The following is a 22,304-nucleotide window of genomic DNA, read 5'->3' as shown; positions in this document are numbered from 1 at the left end:
CAACTCGTGGTCTTGGCAGGGTGAGAAGGACATGACAGTTCCTCCTCCCCCCCCCCGCCCCATCCCACGAGGCCATTAGTTCCCCATCACCACTGGCTCATACCTAGTTGTCCAATAAGCTCTGAGGCAGTGGCCACCATGCTGTCAGGGGGTAAAAAGGATGAAGAGACAGAGGAAGAGGAAGAGGCAGGGCGGGGCACTGCACCATAGCTTAATCCATAGTCCATTCACATCTCTGCCAAAAGCTGCTGGGTTCCGAATTAGGTCCGTGTGCCTCTGGAGCCATGGCCACGCCAGAGAGCCACTCGTGGGGGGCAACTCGTGGTCTCAGCAGGGCAAGAAGCTCTGCAGTGAACTTGGTTCAGAGATTCTTTTTTGTGTCTCTGGGTCATAGCTGTTAAGGAGCTTAAGAAGCAGCTGTAGGCAGTTGTGGGCGTCACCTCCAGGCTCCCATGGGGACTGGCCCATCCCCTATCCCTTGAGACCTCGAGTTTGCCATCACTGAACCTGTGTACCTACACTTCTCATTGTGTTGTGGAACTTGGCGGCCATGAGGGTTTTTAGGAGGCAGGTGGAGGGATGATGACTGCCCCCATGTGAGGCACCCTGGTGAAGTTGGCCTGACTTAAAGTTCAAAGGCATCTCTGCAACGAGCTGCTCAGTTTGGAGATTCCTTTGTTTGTCTCTGATCATGGCACTTGTTTCCATCTTTTCCATAGAAATAAATTATTGGCATATGCCCTGCAGGGTTCACCCGCCTGCAATGTGCTGCCCTGCTGGCCCTAACTGTGGCTTTTGATCTCTTTTGAGATTTATGGGTCTCTTAAATAAGGCCAATAAATGAACTTGTATAGCCGGAGGTGGTTTGTAGGTGTGTCTCCCACATACCTAACTTTTGACTGTTTAATTTCTTGGTAAAAAGTTTGTTGGAGTCTGGCCAAAGGTACAGTGGCAATTTTGGGGTATGAGGAAGTTGAAGGCATCATCAGGCTGCTGATGCACTCGACTTGCAGGTACAGGTTGACCTGCTGACGGTACTATAGCCCCAGTATCATGCCATTTTGTCAGTAATTTTTCTCAATAAAGCCAAAGAAATGCAAACCATAAGATTCAATATTTAATGAATCCTTTTTATTAAGTTTTACTTAACTGACTTAAAGAAAACTAAGTTGTCCTTATTTAACATTTTTCTATTTGGGAGTTGGCTATATACATATGCATATGTACATATATTCATAAATATATTTTAATATTTGCCTTATCTCTAGTAGGTGCCCAATTTGTTTATTAATTTTAGAACAAATGAATGAGTATATAATACATAATATAATATGTAAATTTTGCCTTTTCTGTTCTTTATTTAAAAGCAATGTAGGGCCAGGGAGATAGGACAAGGGTTAACCTCAGTTTGTTCCTTTGCACCACATGGTCCCCTGAGCACCACTGGAAGCCAGCACTACCCCCTTCTCAGCAACACCAACTGTGACCCAAACCTACCCAAGAAATCCTAAATGAAGCAGTGTGACTCTAAGTAGAGAGTGACAACTCATTTAGTGGAAATAACTAGAAGGAAAAATAGATTTAAAACTCATACTTGCATTAGAGGAAGTATTTAAGTGAAAGATTCTGATATATGCTTTATCTTTATCATAGTGTCTTTTGAATAAAAATATGGAGGAAAACATGTAAGAGTCAATTGAGTTCAGATTAAAAGCCACATTCTTAATGGGGTCATCAGGAAGGAGGTGGCCCTAGACCTGTATTTTCTGATGATTAAGAATTCTGGTTATCACTGTGAAGTCAAGGTTCTTCAGGGTCCTACCCTATCTTTTCCCTTACTTGGTTGCATTGCTGACCATACTTTCTTGCCGTCTTATCTGCATCCCCAGTTCTGTGGGTCAGCCAAGAGCTGTCTATGGCTTGTGTCAATCAGCTATATCTGATTGACCTTCAGATATAGAGGGCTATGCTGAATTTGTTCTTCCATTCATAGCGCCTGGTTTGGACAAGACCCTACTCTTTCATTTATTTATTTAATTGCTTGTTTATTCCATTTTATGCCCTTAATTTACCTTTCATACTCTTTTCTGCTTAGGCCGGGTACCACTGTGATAACCTTAATGTATATCTTTGTGTTGTATATGCTCTTATAAAATGTGTGTGTCCATGTATATATAAGTATTAAAAACTGACATTGCATGTTGTTTTGTTTCTTATATTTATTTCTGGGCACATGCATTTTCCTCCAGGTTGCCATGTATATGCCTTTCATTTGTGTTCAACTGCTGCAATATTCTGTGGTATGTGATGTCACACATCACTTCCACTTCAGAAACCATCTGTATACTTATATATGACTTTTAGCACAAAAGATAACTCCTAAGTGTGTGATCAATAATACTCTGAACAAATTGTGATGACTTTAAAGGAAAAATGTAGTCAGAGGGAGAGAGAGAGAGAACAGAGACTGGATATCTAGTCAGTTTGGCTTGAGAAGTATGGTCATGCCCCAAGGATAGCATGTATGACAGTGATCCTTGTGTATAACTTAGTTAAATGGTAGCCTAGAAACCATGCAGGCTTATGTTAGACTGTTCTATACTATCATAATGATAGAGTTGTCTGACAGTGCATTTCTTTTTTTAAAAATTTTAATTATTATTTTAAAAAATTTTATATTTATAAAGTAGTTAACAATATTTGATTACATTTAATATTTGAACACCAATCCCACCACCATTACACCTTCCCACCATCATATTTTGGATGTTTCCATCCTGAACCTCAACTCCTTCCCCAAAGCAGAACCAAAATAATTTATTTTGTATTGTTTGTTATGAATAAACTGCTGAAAATTCCCCAAAATCCGTTTCTTACAGGAGAGTGTGTGAAGATTGTTGTCTTTCATCTAGGAGTCATTAAACCCTTTTATGAGAGATTACTAATATGTTATTAAGGGTTGAACCTTGTGTGCATATATATATGTAAAAATATATTTTCTTTTAAGATTGGTTGCCTTCTACTTTAAACCTCTCAAATGTGGTGCACTGTTCTTGGAGTTTGAGTGGTGTGAGGCATACGATGCATTCGCAGCCGTGTGATCCAGGAATAGGTTTACTTGTAGGTGAGGTTTGGCTTGAGTGTGTCTCCACATGAGCATGGCAGCGGTTGAGTTCTGGAGGTTTTTGGCTGCCAGGGCTTGGTCCCTTGGGGTGGGAAGAGGTCTCACCCATCCCTCTCCAGGTTGCCCCAAATAAAACAGTCCTTCGCGGGGTCCAGCGGCATGGCTATGGCATGGCACTGCATTTCTTGTAGAATATCGCTATTGTTAAGCAGCATGTGATTAATATGGGCATCTGTGTGATTTGTTTGCCTGTGGAAAATGGTGGAAAAAGTGAGGGATAGGAGGTTGCCTGGATTGTGGAGAACTTTTGATGAAGGGTAGCTATTTGGGAGTTATAGTTGTATGTGATCTATTAATTTGTGTCTGAGGTGTCAGTATTGCATTAAAGACCACAAACCAATGAACTTCAAACATTTGTTGTTCAATAAAGTAATCTGTCATACCTGTTGAGAGGGATGCTTCAGACATTTTTAATTTCCTTCTCCTATTTCTGGATTTATCAAAACCCTTGTATTTATCTGTATGCCCTATGTCCTGAAGCTACCTGATCAACTCATAGCCAATATTTACCCATTGATCAAGATTTCTTTGACTTACAGATCAAAGAAACTTTAACTATTAAATATACCTCATATGAAGAAGTAAACCAAAAGTGTGCTTACTGAAAAATATCTCTTTTACCTTTTCAGATTAATGTGTGGAAGACAGAGCTGAATTATGACTTGCCCTCACCCCTTTGCCAAATTGAAGCTTGGCTCCAGGAGGTCGAGAAGCTGATAGATGAAGATCTGTCAGATTCCCAGAACTACTCTGAAGCTATGACTCAGATACAAGAGAAAATGACTCTATTCAAGGTGCGACAGAGATAAAAGCAGCATGGAAAAGAATTTGTAGTTTACTAAAAACTACTCTTGAGGAAGACTTTATCCAAGGAAGACAGCAGAGCAGATATTTGAGGATAGTTTAGAATGATTTCTGAGGGATTGGGGGGACTTAGAAGATATCTCCATTCTTCATTAACATTTTTAGTTTGAGGTTGAAATAAGAATCTAGAATTCAAATTGGTTTTATAGCAATTGTAAAGTATGTCAAAACTAGTTTAACATGTTCAAAATTTGTTTCTTACCAAAATAGCAGGAAATAATTTGATATGTGAGATAAATCATTTAAGTGCACAAAGGAATAAAAATATATTAGAAAACAAAGATTTTATAATATTTTTACCAGAAAAAAAAAACCGTGTGGTCTGCCTCTCTGTAAAGTGTTTGAATTTGAAACACTTATGTTGAGGGCCAGAGAACTAATAAGTGGGTAAGCTGCTTGTCTTGCACAATGCCTATGTGAGTCTGATCCCTGTCACCCTCCATGATTCCCTGAGCACTGCCAGAATTATCCCTGGGCACCATTGAGTTTGGCCCCCAACCCCCTGCCCTCAAATTAAAACATTTATTTTTAAAATATTCATCGAATCTTACCTTTTAGAAAATAGGGTTTATGCAACAAAAAAATGCAGTGCATGCATAGAACAAACAAGATTAACAAATCTTTTTATTACAGTGGTATGCAATAAATATGGCTCATGTTAAATAAAAATCCAACTGAATTAATTTTAAAGATCTAGTTGGTTTTATTAAGTGATTCCTTAATTGGGCAGCATGCCCAATTTACAACATTTGTAAAAAAGTGCTCCAAAAAAAAAACCAGTACAAAGTGAAAGGTTTTTTTTAGGCAGAAAGAGACTACTGAGATAAGGGGAGAGGGAATTTCTTCAGTCATGAGGAATGGGAAAAGATTGTAGAAAAGATTATTTCATCTTCCTTTGAGGAATGGAAATTGTGCACCTTCATTGGTACTGACAAGAAAGTCCCATACTGACCAGCTAGGAATATACTGGTGGTGGAGGGGGCAAGGATTGTCTGGAATCTGAAATCACAGTAAGGTTAGGTATTAAGCTTTATTGAATTTAGTAAATATACCTCCATTTTGAGTCTGCCACTTTTTTTTTTTCTTTAAGAACGCCATGCTAATTTTGTTTTCATTTTTAGAATCTGATGGATAAATTTGACTATCATTTGAACACTCTCCGGGCCTTTGAAAATGAAAAGGAAAAACATCTGCCATTGGTACCACCCAGCAAGTTAAAGGAAATGGAAAGGCGGTTCGTAGCACTATTCTTTCACAGTTCCTGATCCATGAACCTCTAGCATTAACATGGTGCCTTTGGGACCATAATATGTAGATATTTAGATAATTTCCAAGAAGTAGGCTTGTGCTAATTTTATAGTGGTACCTTTATCTGTTATGTTTCAGTACTCTATATTTCTTTCCTTCCCTTGGATGGAAGTATATAGTAGGGCAAAATTTGGGATTAAGGATCAGAAACATCTGTATGTCCAGGTTTTGGCTTGTTACTGTGTTTCTGAAATCAGACAAGTTGGGTGGTTCAGGTAGAACCGGCCATAGACAACTTACTTCATTCTGAGTTTGTTTTCTTATTGGTATGTGTAGACTAGCACAGTGGGGCATTTCACTTGCACACAGCCAACATGGCCGACCCAAGTTCGATTCCTCTGCTCCTCTCTTAGAGCCCGGCAAGCTACCGAGAGTATCTCACCTGCACAGAAAAGTCTGGCAAGCTACCTGTGACATATTTGATATACCAAACACAGTAATAACAAAGTGTCACAATGGAGACATTGTGAACAATGGGACGACAGTGACAGTGATGTATAGACTATCTGTAATCATGTGAAAGGGGAGGACTATGAAAACTTCTTGAACTCTAAAATATTACAAATGTATACTATTTCATTGATCTTTATTTATATGCTACTTATTCTAATGGTAATAGGAGGGTGTTCATTCTAATAATAAAAGCGTTTGGGCCCATGAAATAATTTACTGGTTCCTTTTTGGTCTCACATGGTTCTAGAGACCCCCAAATCCTACTGGGCCAGGTCCCTACCATTGAACTCAATTAACTGAGTGTTGCTGGGAATGGCCCTGAACCCCTGAGCCCATCCCATGGTGGGGGGTGGGGGGAGTCCTCAACCCTCCCAAAGGAAATAAAAGCTTTTACTGTGTGAAATCTAATTTATAATTGTATAAAACTATATAGATGTTTTCAAATTTTATAAAATACTTTGGAGACATATTATTCAGGATTTTTCAGTCGGGGAATTCAGTTAGATGCTTTTCTTTGACATAGGTGTTTTGTACCTAATTCCCATGGTTTGTTTTCTTTTGTTAAATAAAATGCAAGATTTGAGAACTCTGTGATTTAAAAAAAGTTATAGCCCAATCAGTTTTTAATTGCCAGTTATCTCACATTGGGCCAATAATAAGAAGTTAATTTTTACAACTTCTACTGTTTTTCAGAATCTTCATCATTTCGGAGAAAAATTTTATTCCACTTCTAGAATTTCATTACTATAAGTACTTAGTTCTTGGTTTGTTAAATGAAGTGAAATCAAAATTGGATGTTTGGAGCATCAAATACGGGAACCAAGAGTCTGTAGAATCATTGCTGGAAGACTGGCATGTAAGCTGCTTTACTTTGTTCAAGGCAGTTTTACTCTCCCTGTCTAGGGGCTGGGCTTGCATATTTTTCTTGGAATAATTTCTCTTTACCTTTTCATGTTTTGATATGCATTTTCATTAGCTACAATATTTCCCAGGGGAGAAATTATAGGTAATCAATTAACAGACAAAAAAGAGACAGAAAAAGCCGCATTATTGACCACCCCAGGGAAGATTGGGATGTTACCAGACTTACAACATAATAGAGGGAGTTTTATTATAATTTATATTAAAAATTCCTACTTTCATTTTCTGAACACTTTAAATAGTTTTTTTCTACTTAGATTTATAGCTTTAATAAAAAAGTTTTTCCTTAAATTGTTAAATTTAACAATTGTTAAATTTGAACAGTTAAATTGTCATCCTCTTAAGTTTTTAGAGTGGAAGAAATATTTTACATGAAATGTATAGGATAAAGAAAAGAATATTGATCCTTTCTACTAATCAGTTAAGCCTGTTACCCTTCTTTCTGCTTGAAATGCAATGAAGTGCATAAAAAAATTCAGAGTTCTAATTTTAGTGTGAAAATGAAAAAAATAATGAGAAAATTGGTGTATAATTTGTGGCTTAATCACAGTACAGTCCCAAACTGGACATATCATTCCTTTTTTTTTTTTTTGCCGGGGGGGGAGGGGCACATCCAGTGATGCTCAGGGGTTACTTCTGGCTTAACACTCAGGAATCACTCCTAGTGGTACTTGAGAGACCCACTGTACTATCACTCTATCCCCAATGGACTCATCATTCTTAACAAGACTAGAATTTTTACTTTTGTTTTCTTTGACGTTTTACTTTTTTATTTAAAAGTATACTATTGGTTGTTGAAGAAATCATGTAGTAGTCAAGGGCACTGGTCTTGCAGATGGCCGACCTGGCTTGGATCCCCAGAACCCCAGATGTTCCCCCAAGCACCTCCACAAGTAGCCTAAAAACCAAAAATAAAAGTAGTTTATAGTATATAAGAGTTTTTAATTAGTTCAGTGCTTTTTTATGTAGAAGTCTGCTTGAATAGGACATAATGATATGAGTAGAGTTGAAATCAGTATAAATACTTAATCTGCCTTTTCCTATGAGAGGAAAACCATTATGGAGCCATCGCAACCATAAGATAGATGTGTGAGGTCTCATCTAACACCTATGTAGCATTCATATTCATGGATTTCTCCTAGACAGACCCTAACTGTCTTTCTTCATGTCAAGTGTTTCAGCAGTCTTTCTGTGTTTCTGTCTGCATTTTTTGACATATTTTTAAAAATTGAAAATGTGTTTTTTCCTTCCATCTACCAAGAAATTTATTGAAGAGAAAAGATTTCTAACTCAACTTGAAGCTTCTTTCCAAGAATGTAAAGAAAGTTGGGAGAATTTGATTAAAGGTATGTATTTACTAAATTATCATATTTTTTCAAGATATTTTTTATGAATAAAACTTGGTTAGAAAGATGTATGAGGAAAGAAAGAAGGGAAATGTGTTCAAGAGAGAACATAGGCTTCTCCAGGGTGAAAATAAGCAAGCAAAGAAACAGACAAGCAAGTGAGATTCATTTTTATGGGAGGACATGGGCTTGAAGAGTAAGCCTGTTTGCTAAATTATTTTTATTGAAATTGTTTAATTGACCATTATGAAAGACTATGTAAGCTTTAGGTTAGTTATTTTTAGATGGAATGACAAATACTTAAAAATTTTTTAATCTGTTCCTTTTTCTTTAGACATTAATGTTTGTATGTCTTTAATTTAGATGTTAGTTTAGTACTGTCAGTCTCTTGTTAGATAATTTAATATATATATTTTATTAATATGTGTATATTCCCTGATGGTATGATTTTGTTAATAGCACATTTTTCTGAGATTACTTTCTTGTTTGGTTAACCTTATAGCTGGAGAACATGAGACGATTAGAAAACAATATGAGATGATGGAATATAAGTTTTGTACATATAAAAAAAGTATATACAACGTCAAGTCAGCTCTACAGAAAGTTCTGGAGTGTTGGGCCACGTATGTGAAAAACCTTCGCTTTCTAAAGGCTTGTTTTGAAAACACAAAAAAGGAACAGATTAAAGAGGTATTTATTTTTTAATGATATCTGCTCAGTTGCTCTGTTCTCTGGTTGGGAGATTCTTATTTTCAACCCCAAAATGAAAGGCCAGAGAAGAGCAAGCAAGCTGCCGGAAATATTTTCTATGATCTTGGAAAGACTTTAGTCTTTTTCTAATACAACTTTCCCGAGCAGGTACCAGTAATGAGCAAATCGATGAACAATGGGAGGACAGTGCTACGGTGCTACAATTTTCCAGAGGAAGTTTTCTCCTTATATAGCACAGACTCTCCCTCCCCTCTCCCTCTCCGTCTTTCCCCCCTCTCTCCCTCCCTCTCTCTCTCTCTCTCTCTCTCTCTCCTCTCCTCCCTCTCCCTCTCTCTCTCCCTCTTTTACATACACGCGTACACAGTTTATGGCACAATTTCTCTGATTACAGCTTTTGTAAGGTATATTGCTAATTTTTTTGGAAAAGAAGAGACTTGAATATCTGGGTATCTGATAGACACACTAAAATACATTAATGTTAAAGAATGTCCTTTTCTTCCTATTTGTGTGAATACTGTTAAAATAGCCCTGAAACCTTCTTGAAAGAAGAATCTGTAATTACTTACATGTCAGTGAGGGTGGGAAATAAATGTATTTGTTACTTATGTAATGATCGGTATTATAATTCTTCTTTGAGGTAGTTTTTTTTACTCTCATTTTCCACCCTCTGTTGCAAATGGTAGTCTCTTGGATTAAAGAGTTTCAAAAAGAAACAAAGACTAATCAGCACAAATAGGCTGTTGTATGAAAGTAAAAATTGTGTGAGTTGTTTGAGTATAAAATAAGTATTTGAAGTGTTAGTGAGTCATTACTTCTCCTCTTCACTTATATCAATATAAGAAGTTAATTATCTTTTATTAATATATTCATAACTCTGAAAAATAGCACTCTGAGCTTGTCATTGCCAAACTCTGTGCTGTGGCACACTGGCTGCCCAGGAGAACTCTCAAGATAGTTTAAGTTGTGGAGTTCATAAGGTAAAGGTAAAGGTAAAGGTAAAGGCCCTCCCGTTGTTCATCAATTTGCTCGAGCGGGCCCAGTAACGTCTCCATCGTGAGACTTGTTGTTACTGTGTTTGGCATATCGAATACGTCATGGGGAGCTTGCCAGGCTCTGCTGTGCAGGCGAAATACTCTCGGTAGCTTGCTGGGCTCTCCGAGAGGGGCGGAGGAATCGAACTCGGGTCAGCCATGTTGGCTGCGTGCAAGGCAAACGCCCTACCGCTGTGCTATCGCTTCAGATATGTGGAGTTCATACCCAGTTCAATCAGCCTAATCAATGGCTGAATAAATAGCAATACTCCAACATTAAAATAAAAATATTAAATTGAAAGAGTATAAAAAAAGATAGTTTAAGTTTTGAGTGATAGACAGCAACATTTGTCTGACAGAGACCAAATAAATAATGGATTATCTGTTTCTAAGTTATTTGAACCTGATACTTAAAAATCAGTATTAGATACCGGCCTTGAAAATCTATGAAAATTAAGAAACATTTAGGGTGGCATGAATTGTAGGTTTGGAAACTACTACTACAAGCTCATTAGTCATCCAGAAAGTTGGAAGATCAAATGCTTCCCAGAAGTCCAGGACCAATAGTGACAACAAATTCTATCAATAGGGTTGGGGAAGAACAGTGAGCTCACAGGGCTGGCTATGAGAAAATCCATCAAGAGGGAAACCTCTCATTCATGTTTGCTTAGAACCAACTCGGTAAAGGTCTATCCTAGAGAGTAGAGGAATAAGTCTTATGTCATTAAAATATGACATTGATTATATGTCATGTAGGTTCCGTTTGAGACATTATGCCAGTGGAATCTTGACCATGCTCTTTTAAATGAAGTGGGAAATTTCTTAATTGACGTCAGCAATGATGAAGTTGGATTATCTATTACTAAGGAACTCAGAAGGCTGAATAAAAGATGGAGAAAGTTTATTACAAAAACTCAACTTGTAAGTTCTTTTATTGGTAACATCTTTATTGACACATGTTTATAATTTATATACCACATAATTGTTATATGACTCAGTTGTTTCTAATATGTTCAGAATAGTGCAACCATCATTGTAATCAATTTTGAAACATACTTACCGCATTAAAAACGATTGTATTTCGTAGTAATTATTTCTTATTTTCTCCCAATTTCTGTAAGCCTAGGCAACCACTGATCCATTATGTGTCTATAGATTTGCCAATTGAGGTTATTTTGCAAAAATGGGATCATATAATATGGGGCTTTTTATGCTGATTCTGTACTTAGCATATTTTTGTCTGTTTCTTTGGGGGGGCACATCTGGTGGTGTTCTCCTTGAGTTGGGGATCCCTTCCACATATAAAGCAGATGTGGCAGCACTTTGAGCTATCTCTCTGGCACCTGTTTTTATTGCTATTTTTCCTCCCAACCAGTGCTCATGGAGCTGGAAGCCATACCTAATTGCTCAGCCTAGCAATGAGAGGGGAGCAAGGGAAGATGACTGTGATACCAGGGATCTTGCACATGCTAGGCAATCCCTTTGAGCTAACTCCCCGGCCCCTGCATAATAAGTTTCAATAAAAACTACCTTGCTTCACTAAAAAACAAACAAAACAACCAAAAATAACCCCCATGAGAATGTTTACTTACTAGATTTAAAGATCTTTGAGAACAGTCTCATTTATATTTATTTAATATTTATTATGGTCCCCCAAAGAGCAAATTACCAATTAATTTTTAACTTAAATTAATTAATTATTTAGTATTAATTTGAGACTGGGTTTTTTTTTAAATCTTTGCAGTACTTTGATTTGTAATCCTATTAATGATGGTTTTCTACATACATCACTTCATCACCAGAGTGTCTGCCTCCCTCCACCAACCCTTGCAGCGTTTCCTGCCCTCACACACTCTCTTGTTCTGTTGTATGGATGTTTGTTGAAACCTTACTGTGTATCTTAAAATTGCACATATAAGAGAGATCATTCTGTGTCTTTTGTTTTTCTTTTAACTTCAGCATGATATTCTGTAGTCCATGTGCCATCGTATTGCATTTTTTTATTATTATTATTAGTGAAACACCATGAGATACAGTTGTAGACTTACAAACTTTCGTGCTTGGGTTTCAGTTATACAATGATCAAGTACCCATCCCTCCACCAGTGCCCATTCTGCACAACCAATGATCCCACCCCCCCACCCTGTCCCCTCCACCCCACCCCACCTCTGTGGCAGGGCATTCCCTTTTGCTCTCTCTTTCCTTTCGGGTGTTGTGGTTTGCAATAGAGGTATTGAGTGGCCATTATCTTTGGTCTATAGTCTACTTTCAGCACGCATCTCGTATCCTGAGTGAATCCTCCAAAATCCTTTAGTTAGTGTTCCCTTCTCTATCTGAGCTGCCTTTTCCCCCAGCATGTGCTGCTGGCTTCTAAGCCATTGATCATATTGCATGGTTTTATCCTTTCTTATAGGTGCCTAGTATTCTATTGTATACCATAATTTCTTGATTCATTCCTTTGTAAAATTTAGGAATTTGTGTTGTTTCTATATATTGGCCATTGTATTAAACACTGTCATGAGCATAGGTATACATACATCTTTTTGAGTTAATGGTTTTGTGACTTGGGGGTAGATGCCAAGAAGTGGTATCTATGGGTTATATGGGAGTTCTATTGCTAATTTTTTTTGAGATGTCTCTCCATATTGCTTTCCATAGAGGCTGAATCATGTCACAACCCTGCCAGCAGTGAGGACTCAACACAACCTTGCCAACACTAGCTGTTCCTAAAGTTTTGGTTTTTTTAAATGTAGGAGTACTGCAATTCATTCAGCCACTGATTAAGCTGACTGAAATAGGCATGAACTCCACATTACTTTTTTTTAAAGGCATTTATTTATTTATTTATTTGCTTTTTGGGTCACACCCAGCGAAGCACAGAGGTTACTCCTGTTGTGCTCTCAGGAATTACCCTTGGCAGTGCTCAGAGGACCATATGAGGTGCTGAGAATCGAACCCGGGTTGGCCGCATGCAAGGTGAACACCCTATCCACTGTGCTATTGCTCCAGCCCGCTTCCACATTTACTTTTTTTAAAAAAAATTATTAATTTTATTTTTATAAAGTTGTTCACAGTAATTGTTTACATTCAACATTTCAAAACCAATCCCACCACCATTACACCTTCCCACCAGCATTATTTTGAATTTTCCCACCACCACCCAAGTCTGCCCCATAGGCAGATGCTAAATAATTTACTTTATATTGCTTTTTATCAATAGTATGAGATGTTGTGTGTTATTCTAAACATTTTTAGATATTTGGGGTGGAGGCATCTCTGCAATATGTAACTCTTTTCTGAGATTTATTTGTGAGTCTCTAAATCATGGCCATTGATGTGCTTAAATGGTGCCCAGAGGCAGTTCTTAGGCATGACTGCCAGGAAACCGGAAGGGTGGGGAGATGGGGGAATGTCGCCCCATCTCTGTGAAGCCTGGAGTTTTCAGTTATTGGTCCCGCATACCTGGACTTTTCAGCAGGTTCATTCCTGTGCATGGGGAGCTTGGGATGATCCTGTGAAGGTTGGCTGTGAGCACGGCAGTGATTGGATTCTAGAGGTTTGCAGCTGCTGCGGTTCATTTGGGGCAGGTGTAGGAACATGCTTGCCCCCCTCCAAAGTGAAATCAGTTGGGAACATGGTAGGGAGACAGTGTGCTGCTCTCTTCAGAGATTCATTTGTGAGTCTCTGAATCATGGCAGTTAATGCAGTTGAATGGTCTGATTTTGATCTCTTTTGAGATTTATTTATGGATCTCTGAAGCAAGGCCAATAAATGAGCTTGTATAGTTGAGCTAGAAGTGGTTTGTGGGCGTGACTCCCCCATACCTAACTTTTGGGCCATTTAATTTCTCTGGAAAGTTGGTCCCAAGTGATTGGGGTCAGGCCAGAGGCACAGGGGCAGTTTTGGGATATCAGGAAGCTCAAAGGCACCCATCAGACTGCTGATGTGCTTGCCTTGCAGGTGACCTGCTGGGTGGCACTATATTCCCTGTTCCCAAAGTTTTTGATACATGACATTCTCACTGGTATGAGATGATATCTCAGTGTTGTTTTGATTTGCATTTCCCTAGTCACAAATGACAGTGAACATTTTTTCATATGACTCTTAATGATTTTTTAAAAAGTTTTTGGCCACACTCTGAAGTGCTCAGGGTTTATCCTGGCTCTGCACTCTGGGATCACTCCTGGCAGGGTCAGGGGACAATATGGGGTGCTAGGGATCAAACCTGGGTCAGCCACATGCAAGGCAAATGCTCTATTCACCGTACTGTTACTCCAGCCTTTATATGTCTTGTTGGGGGAAGTGTCCTCTCTCCCCATTTTCAGATGGAGTTGTTGGATTTTTGTTGTTGTTGAGCTTATGTGTATTTTATAGATCTTGGGTATTACTGCTTTATCTCATGTATTATGTTTAAATATTTTCTCCCATTCAGTTGGATGTCTTCTTATTTTAGTTTGAGGTTTTTGGGCTGTGAAGAAGTCTTTTAATTTGATATAGTGCCATTTAAAATTTTTTGTATTTGTTGTTTTATCCTGTGTGGCCAGCTCATTGAAGATACCTCTGAATCAATTCCCTGTCCATTCTTCCTATATTTTTTCTTCATTGTGTTTTGGAGATTGAGTTGTTTTATGGGAATTGCTCTTAACCATAAAATATATAGAATAAATCATATCAATTTATTGTTTATTATATATCATTGTTTATTATTTATTATCTTAGCATTAAAATCTGAGCATTTTATTTCATAAAATTAACTTTGTATAGGACATGAACCTGCCACAGGATCATTCCAAGTTTGACAGTTCTGGAAATAATGAACTATTTAATCAAGAGCAAGAAACTGCTGAGTTTTTCACAAATATACCAGGAGAATGTCCTGAAAATCATAGTCCCAATGTAAAGGTAAAATAGTTATGTTTAATGTATTTCATTTGAATGTGGAAATAAATTTAACTTGACTGTTTTTCTTTCTAAAATATGATTGTTTTCCTGGAAAATGCTTAGGAGATCCTCTTCATGAACTAGTCTTTGAAGTTAAAGTCCTGTGTTTCCTCTCACTCCCACACTCATGCCAGTGTTTTTATGACTTATGAATCGTGCAAATAGAGAACTTCAGGTTATTTTTGATTAGTTCTCAGAAATCATCTAGGCTAGCCCCTGCCTTGTCTTTAAAGTGGGAGAAAAAAATACAACTTTATTTCTTGCTAAATTGGATAATTTGGAAGATGATTTAGATTATAGATAAAAGTGTGGAAAAGGAATGAAAAAATGCACACGCAAGATATAATAGCTATGTTTGGTGATGTGCCTCCTTCAGAACAATGATTTACACAGTTTTACTTTGAAAAGTAATTTTTACCAGCCTTTGGCCAGTTGCCGTGAAGGAATGCCAGTGTTCACCGATCATAAACAGAAGTACTCAGAGAAAAATTCCTTTTAGAGTGAACTGTTCTTCCCATGCACTTAATATATAAACTGATTAAAACAAAACCTTTATAAGTGCATCTATCATAAAAAGATATAACATATAACCTTTATAATGAATGAATTTAAAAGGCCTAATTTTGTGAAAATTTCATTGACTCTCATTTTGAAGATATTTCACAGATACTATTGCTAATGGTTGTATTTAATTAAATGGCATGCTAGTCTTAGACATATGTTGACAGAATCAATACACCAATTTTCTAAACTTTCATTTTATAAATGTAAAATGGAGATGATAGTTTCTAATTGGTACAAATACTGTAATTGAAGAAATACATGCGAACACATCTTTAAGTTTTTAAAGTGATAGTGCTGTCTTGAGATATTTTTTGTTTGTTGGTTTTTGTTGTATCTTTTTGGGTCACATCCAGGATGCTCCTAGCTTTACATTCAGGAATTACTCCTCACACTGTTGTGGGGACCCTATGGGATGCCAGAGATCAAACCTAGGTCAGCTGAGTGCATGGCAAATGACCTATCCACTGGATTAGCACTTCAGCCCCTGTCTTTAGATATTTTTGTTCCAAAACTTGTTATTTTATCTTGAACTAGCACTCTTCAGGAGTAAATGTTGAAAATAAAAAATCATTTTAAAGCATAAGTGTTGCCATTTCCTTAGTGTTAATTTTATATGTTGTAGGCTGGTGAAAAGCCTGAAAAAGAAAATGAAGAATGCACAGGGAAACTAAAAATGACTGAAGAGGTGGAAAAACTAACAAAACAGGTAGAAATCTGGGAGGCAGAGACCAAATCTGTTTTGGATCTTCTGCTGTATGAAGATGAGGTGGATCCCTCAGTGGAAGAATCTTTGCAGGTATGAGTGCAAAAGTTTTAAAAGTAATCTTTCATGATTGTCAACTGTGAATGCAGGTGAAGGTTTTTATGGCCAGGTTAGCCCAGAGAGAGTACATCTGCTTTGCAGGACTGAGGCATGAGTTTATTTTTAGCACCACCCCTCAATCAGAGTATGATCCAAGTGATACTATCCTCCAGGATTCCTTGCACTGCAACACGGATGTATGATCTCCAACACACCTCAGTCAAATGAATCCAAGCGCTGCAGCTAAATTATGTCATCACCACAACCAGGTGTGCCTGAGTGTCGAGGAAATTCTTACCAAGAGCCAGAGGAAAAACCAAGTGGTACATTCTGAGAAGTGGAAAGACTTAGGTTTACTTCTGCTGGCAGACCCAGCAGAGATCATGCTCCAAAGTCTGAGCCCTAAACAAAGGCTGCGAGTTCTGCTTTATAGAATACCTGGTGGGGAATTGGGGCATTTGCAGATAGCTGGCAGAGGAACAGACAGAAAGCAGAAAATCCCAGGCTTGTTATTTTGCAACGCAAAGTCTGCACCACCTCAAGTATATTCCTAGCTCATTCTATGATCATGGAGCAAGGAGGTTTTCTCAAAGATGTCCTAGGCACGTCTTGTAGTTCAGGTACAACAGACTATCTTTGGCACCTCTTATGTCCCTGGCTACTTGGCTATTCATTATGGGAACAGGATCTTATTTCCCCCTATAATTAGGTGGAACAGGGGTTTATTTTCTTCATCATGAGAACCAGAACTCAAGTGTACATGGACTGTGATCAGTAGCATGACCTTCCGCCGCCGCCCCCCCTCCCCCCTCCCCGCCCCCGCCCCACTGGCACAACTACAACAAAAAAGGAAAGAGAAAGGGGAAAAAAAAAAGATAAAATATTTTCAAGTAAATATTATAAACCTACTGTTAAAGTTGAGTTTTGGTTGGGAGTTTAAAAAAATAACTTGGCTTCTCATTCCTGGTTATTTGCAGTTCAGCTCTTTGAGCCTCTCCCCAGACCTTGAAGAGATTGATTTTTATGTTGATCATGTAATCAGAATGTTAGTTATGATCTCACTTTAATTTGTTTTAATAGCACCTCATTGCCAAAGGCTCTATGTATGAAGAACTTGTATCTAGAACTGAAGATACTTTACAAATGGATATACAAAATGTTTCAAGCCAGGAATCCCTCCAACATATCCTCACAGTTGAACTTCAAGCAAAGATTCAGGAAGTTAAAGAGAAAGTCCAGGTCTTTCTTTAATATTTTCTATTTAGTGAATTTACTTTTAAACACTGTGAACAGAGGAAGATAAAGAAAAGGTGGTTATTTGGAAATGTTTCATGAAATAATACTTTGCCTTATATATTTTTGTCATTTAAAGCATACTGTAAAATAGTAATACATTGGATTTCTTGTATCTATGGAGAAAATATAAGTGGCTAGTGAAGTCATTGTTATGACTTTACTAAGAAGTTGAGGTAAGCATTGTTAGGAATTTACTGAGAAGTATGAAGTTGGGAATGTTCTATCTTTGCAGATCAATGTGGTAAAATTGCTCACTGTGCTGAAGAATTCAACTGAAGCCTCACCCAACCTGGATATCCGGGTGAAGGTGGAGGAATCACAGACAGAACTTGAATCATCCATGAATAGAGCTGAGCACTTATTGGAGCAAAGAGAATGCCAGAGTGATCTGATTTCAAAGTACAAGGTGGGATTCCTTCAACCATCTGATATAGAATATTTGTTATTAGCTGCCTATTGCTTTTGAAGGGCTGGAGCAATAGCACAGTGGGTAGGGCATTTGCCTTGCTTACGCCCAACCCGACTGACCCAGGTTCAGTTCCTCCGCCCCTCTCAGAGAGCCTGACAAGCTACCTAGAGTATCTCGCCCTCACGGCAGAGCCTGGCAAGCTACCCACGATGTATTCGATATGCCAAACACAGTAACAAGTGTCACATGGAGATGTTACTGGGCCCACTCGAGCAAATCGATAAATAACAGGAGGACAGTGACAGTGATAATGATTGCTTTTGAAATCAAGATATATTCATTATGGCAATTATATCCATAGTTACTATAATTTGAAAAAAATTCACAGTTTAATATATTTATCCTAATACTATTAAAAATAAACATTCAAGTGAAGGATTTTTAGAATTCAAATTTTATTGTTAGACTTCAGTGAGTTTACTGATATAGTGAAAAGGCCAGAGCTTACTCTATGATATTAAGAGCAAATTTAATTTCTCTGGATTTTTCTTTAGGGAGAGGCATTCCCAGCAGTGTTTTGTGGCCATGTGGTATCCAAGATCAAATCCAGGGCCTCACATATGCAGGGTATTTGCTATGTCTTTGGGCTGTCCCCTGGCCTTCCTTTCCCTTTTTAATTGGTAAAATAGGTATAATAATTCCAGCCTGATCAAAATACAAAATTTGTTGTGAGGGCTTTAATAAAAATACAGCATGTAAAAAATAGTTAAGTTTGAAGAGTTAAAAATTCAAATGTAAAATAATACTTTATTCATGAAATCCTTTGATACAAGTTACATATATAGGTTATTGATTAAATATCCAACACATACATTTTATGTAAAGAAATTACCAATTGATTTCTTTTTTTGATCGGCAGTTTAAGATATATTTAAGATTTATTGTTAATTAACACAGAGCAAAGTGCTGAGTGGGGGGTATGTAATGGCAAAGCAAGGTCTCAACCCTTGGACACATGGGAGAGGAAGAGTAATATGTTTATGATTATTACTTCTTATTATTACTTTTATTTATCATTTATTATTTATCATAGGTATATAGTGCCAGCAGTCAAATCCAAGGCCTCAGACTTGAAATACGCATGATCCTCCACTGAGCCATATTCCAAGCCCTTCATTTTTTCAGTATTTAGCAATACTTGACATTGATCTCAACCCTGTTTTGACCTAGTGTGTTGTTAGGCATAGTGAATCCTGTTATCAGGCATTTCAGTATTGCTTTTCCCACAGCCTCAAAGCCCTTGCTTGATCTTTGCTGTTGCTTGGCACAGTGCTAAGGTGCTAATCACCAACTTTGTGCAATACCCTTCTCCTGTCTCTGTCTCTGTCTGTCTGTCTGTCTGTCTCTCTTTCTCTCTCTCTCTCTCTCTCTCTCTCTCTCTCCCACCCCCCTGCTGTTTACGCCCAAGAGCAGAGAGCTGAGCTTCAGATTCATTGGCTGTTTTGAGGAATCACTAGGTTGGGTTTCTGAGGGGTGTATGGTCAGCTCAGGGAAGGAGGGGGAAGAGCAAAACAGGTCCTTCCTCTAGCCAGCAGAGCAGTTAGCGTGGCTGACTTGAGTACTGTTTTTTTTTTTTTTTTAATTTTTATTAGTGAGACATCATGAGGTACAGTTGTAGACTTACAAATTTTTGTGCTTCCCTAACGATCTTTGGGGAGAATGGACTCTCGCTAAAGAAAGCTTATGGAGGGGCTGTAGCGATAGTGCAGTGGTAGAGTGTTTGCCTTGCACTCAGCCAGCCCGGGTTCGATTCCCAGCAGCCCATATGGTCCCCTGAACACCACCAGGAGTAATTCCTGAGTGCAAAGCCAGGAGTAACCCCTGTGCACTACTGGGTGTGACACAAAAATCAAAAAAAATAAATACTACATATGGAGTGTAAGGCCACGGATGCCCCTTTGACTCTGGTCTTCATTGAGGCAGATGCATTTTCACAGAGGACATACCATCCCTTTCCCCCCAGGCTCTGCTTCTGGACTCCTGGGGTTCTAGAGCACATGGGTCCTAGAGGCACCCAGCCAGCATGTTGGGCAGACTGGCAGACCAGACTCCCCTGGTCACAGATCACAGAGGCCTCAGGGGAGACCTTGGGGCTCTCTGCATTGTACCTTTCTCCCAGGAGAACTGCGGCAAGTATGTAATGACTTGAAATAAAGAGGTTATAGGGTGAAATGAAGCTCCACTTCGCTCCATTGCCTTCTCCCCCAAAGTTACTGTCACAGTCTCCTTCCCTAGGGTTTTTCAGCTGCCTTTTTTTTTTTTTTTTTTTTTTGTTCTGCCCTTCTCTAGTTACCGAAGGCAGGTTTCTGCTCTTATAGGGTGTTGCCAGGTAATGGGCTCTCCTTGAACAGGTGAATGTGAGGTCAGGAGCAAGCGCACTCCTGGCTCAGTAGACTCTGCCCCCATTTCTGTCCCTATCTGCTGCTGCCGTGCCTTCCTTGTGGATTGTCTGAGGGGTTGACCCTGGACAAAAGTTCGAAGTTAGTAATAAAAAAGTTTTGCCCCCTGGAAGCCTGAGAAGGTTAGTGCACAACAGTAAATATTTTTCATGGTAGCATTGCTACAAGTTATGTCTTATGGGCACTGATTTTGCTGACCTATTTTTCATATTGTAATGCTTAAGAAGTGTGCTTGTCCAATATGGCCTGTAGCTCATTATGTTGCACAATAAGCTTTTCAGTGGTTTGTCAATGGGATAGCAAGAAATCCTTTTGGATATCATAAAGAAGCCTTTATTTGGGCTTCATCTGTATAACAACATTTGAATAATAAGAATTCCAAAGTTGAAGAAGGGATTTCAGTTTTAACTTATAAAGAGAAAGCTTCCCTAAATGAAGCTTCACATGGCTTCCAAGTTCCTTCCAACTCCAACCTGCTAAATACCAACCGGAAGTTAAGTTTGAGGATTTGGTGGTAGATTAAAGCTTTCACGCTCTTATTTGCATTTTACCCCCCTGTAGGAAGCAATAGCAATGTTAAACACTAAAAGTCTGATCAAGTATTTGAAAGCTGTTGAAGAGCTGAAAAATGATGTGACTGAAGAAGAGAAGAGGTCTTTGGAAGAGAAGAGTAGAGAACTATCCGCCAATTGGCAGGTAAGAACATACATCTGTATCTGGACCTGATGATGCTTATCGATTTTAATTTTGGGTCTATGTGTTTCAGCATCATCCCTGGCTGTCCCTATCTTCTCAGCATCACAGAGGAGCTGAGCCTTGGAGGTCATGGTGCCCAGGCCCAGAATCATCTTGTTTCGCTCTATGTTCATTCTGTGACCACACAGTTCAGACTTGAGGGGGTGAGGAAGGGGGAGGAAAGGGAGAGTTGACACATTTCATTTCCCTTCCTATCTTGATTAGTGCTTTCAGCACTGAATGCCACTGGCTGTGGTTCTGTGATTCCTGCTGCTGGTGGGACACCTCTTGTCTGGGCTCCTCAGAAGCTTCTTGTATCAGGCAGAGTGATCTGGATTTGCTTTATTGTCCCTTCTTGGGCTTCTTGCAATGACCAGGGGCTGCATTTATGGGTGTTCACAGGGTCCCAGGGATTGGGCCAGGATTGCTCTCAGTGCACATGTGCTGTGCTGGGATTGAACTTGATTGTTTGCTTTATTTTATTTTGGGGCAACAATCAGTGGTCCTCAGGGCTTATGACTGGCTCTGTGCTCAGGGATCATTCCTGCAGGGCTCAGGGGACCCTCTGGGGTGCTGGGGATTGAACCACCAGATTGACTCTATGCAAGGTAAGCGAACTACCCGCTTTATTATCTCCCCAGGCCCATTGGGATTGAGCTTTTGACCTCATACCTTACTGCTGAATTAGTCCTGTACCCTAAAAACTTAAAATTTGAGATTATTTTAGATTTATAGGATGAGCCCGGCAAGCTACCGAGAGTATCTCGCCTGCACGGCAAAGCCTGGCAAGCTACCCATGAGGTATTCGATATGCCAAACAAAGTCTCACAATGGAGACATTATTGGGCCCACTCAAGCAAATCGATAAACAATGGGAGGGCAGTGCTACAGTGCTATTTAAAAAAAAACACAACAGTACCTGGTGCCAGAGTGATAGTACAGCAGGCAAGGTGTTTGCCTTGTATGTGGACAACCTGGGTTCTACCCCTGGAGTACCATATGGTTCCCCAAGCACTCTCAATAGTAATTCCTGTGTACAGAGTCAGGAGTAACCCCTGAGCATCATCAGATATGTCCCCCAAACAAACAAAAAATAAAATAAAAAAATGTACAGAATTCTAGTACAGCCTGGCCTTAGTGGCTCTTATTATTAATAGTGCACCATTGTCATAATTAATAGTCTATTATCGTTAATAATGTACTATTCATAATAATAATATACAATAATAGAGTTTATACTTTAGATATAAAAAGTTTATGTTGTGTTTCCACAAAGTCCA

General features: G+C 38.7%; 1 protein-coding gene across 2 annotated transcripts in view; it reads left to right on the top strand.

Moving 5' to 3' along the window:
- Positions 1-22,304, top strand: part of SYNE2 (spectrin repeat containing nuclear envelope protein 2) — a 301,999-nt gene that overhangs the window by 56,640 nt on the left and 223,055 nt on the right. For both annotated transcript variants that reach the window (XM_056133152.1, XM_056133154.1), the window contains exons 11-21: positions 3,814-3,978; positions 5,170-5,282; positions 6,503-6,665; positions 7,992-8,076; positions 8,579-8,766; positions 10,575-10,739; positions 14,583-14,720; positions 15,946-16,119; positions 17,206-17,364; positions 17,654-17,827; positions 20,851-20,985. In XM_056133152.1, coding sequence (XP_055989127.1) covers positions 3,814-3,978; positions 5,170-5,282; positions 6,503-6,665; positions 7,992-8,076; positions 8,579-8,766; positions 10,575-10,739; positions 14,583-14,720; positions 15,946-16,119; positions 17,206-17,364; positions 17,654-17,827; positions 20,851-20,985 — 1,659 coding nt within the window. The remainder of the gene's footprint in view (positions 1-3,813; positions 3,979-5,169; positions 5,283-6,502; positions 6,666-7,991; positions 8,077-8,578; positions 8,767-10,574; positions 10,740-14,582; positions 14,721-15,945; positions 16,120-17,205; positions 17,365-17,653; positions 17,828-20,850; positions 20,986-22,304) is intronic.

The sequence above is a fragment of the Sorex fumeus genome, unplaced genomic scaffold (genome assembly GCF_029834395.1).
Source record: "Sorex fumeus unplaced genomic scaffold, SorFum_2.1 ptg000098l, whole genome shotgun sequence".
In the NCBI taxonomy this organism is placed as follows: Eukaryota; Metazoa; Chordata; class Mammalia; order Eulipotyphla; family Soricidae; genus Sorex; species Sorex fumeus.
The sequence above is the reverse complement of the archived record's forward strand: the minus strand, read 5'-3'. Positions and strand labels throughout refer to the sequence as shown.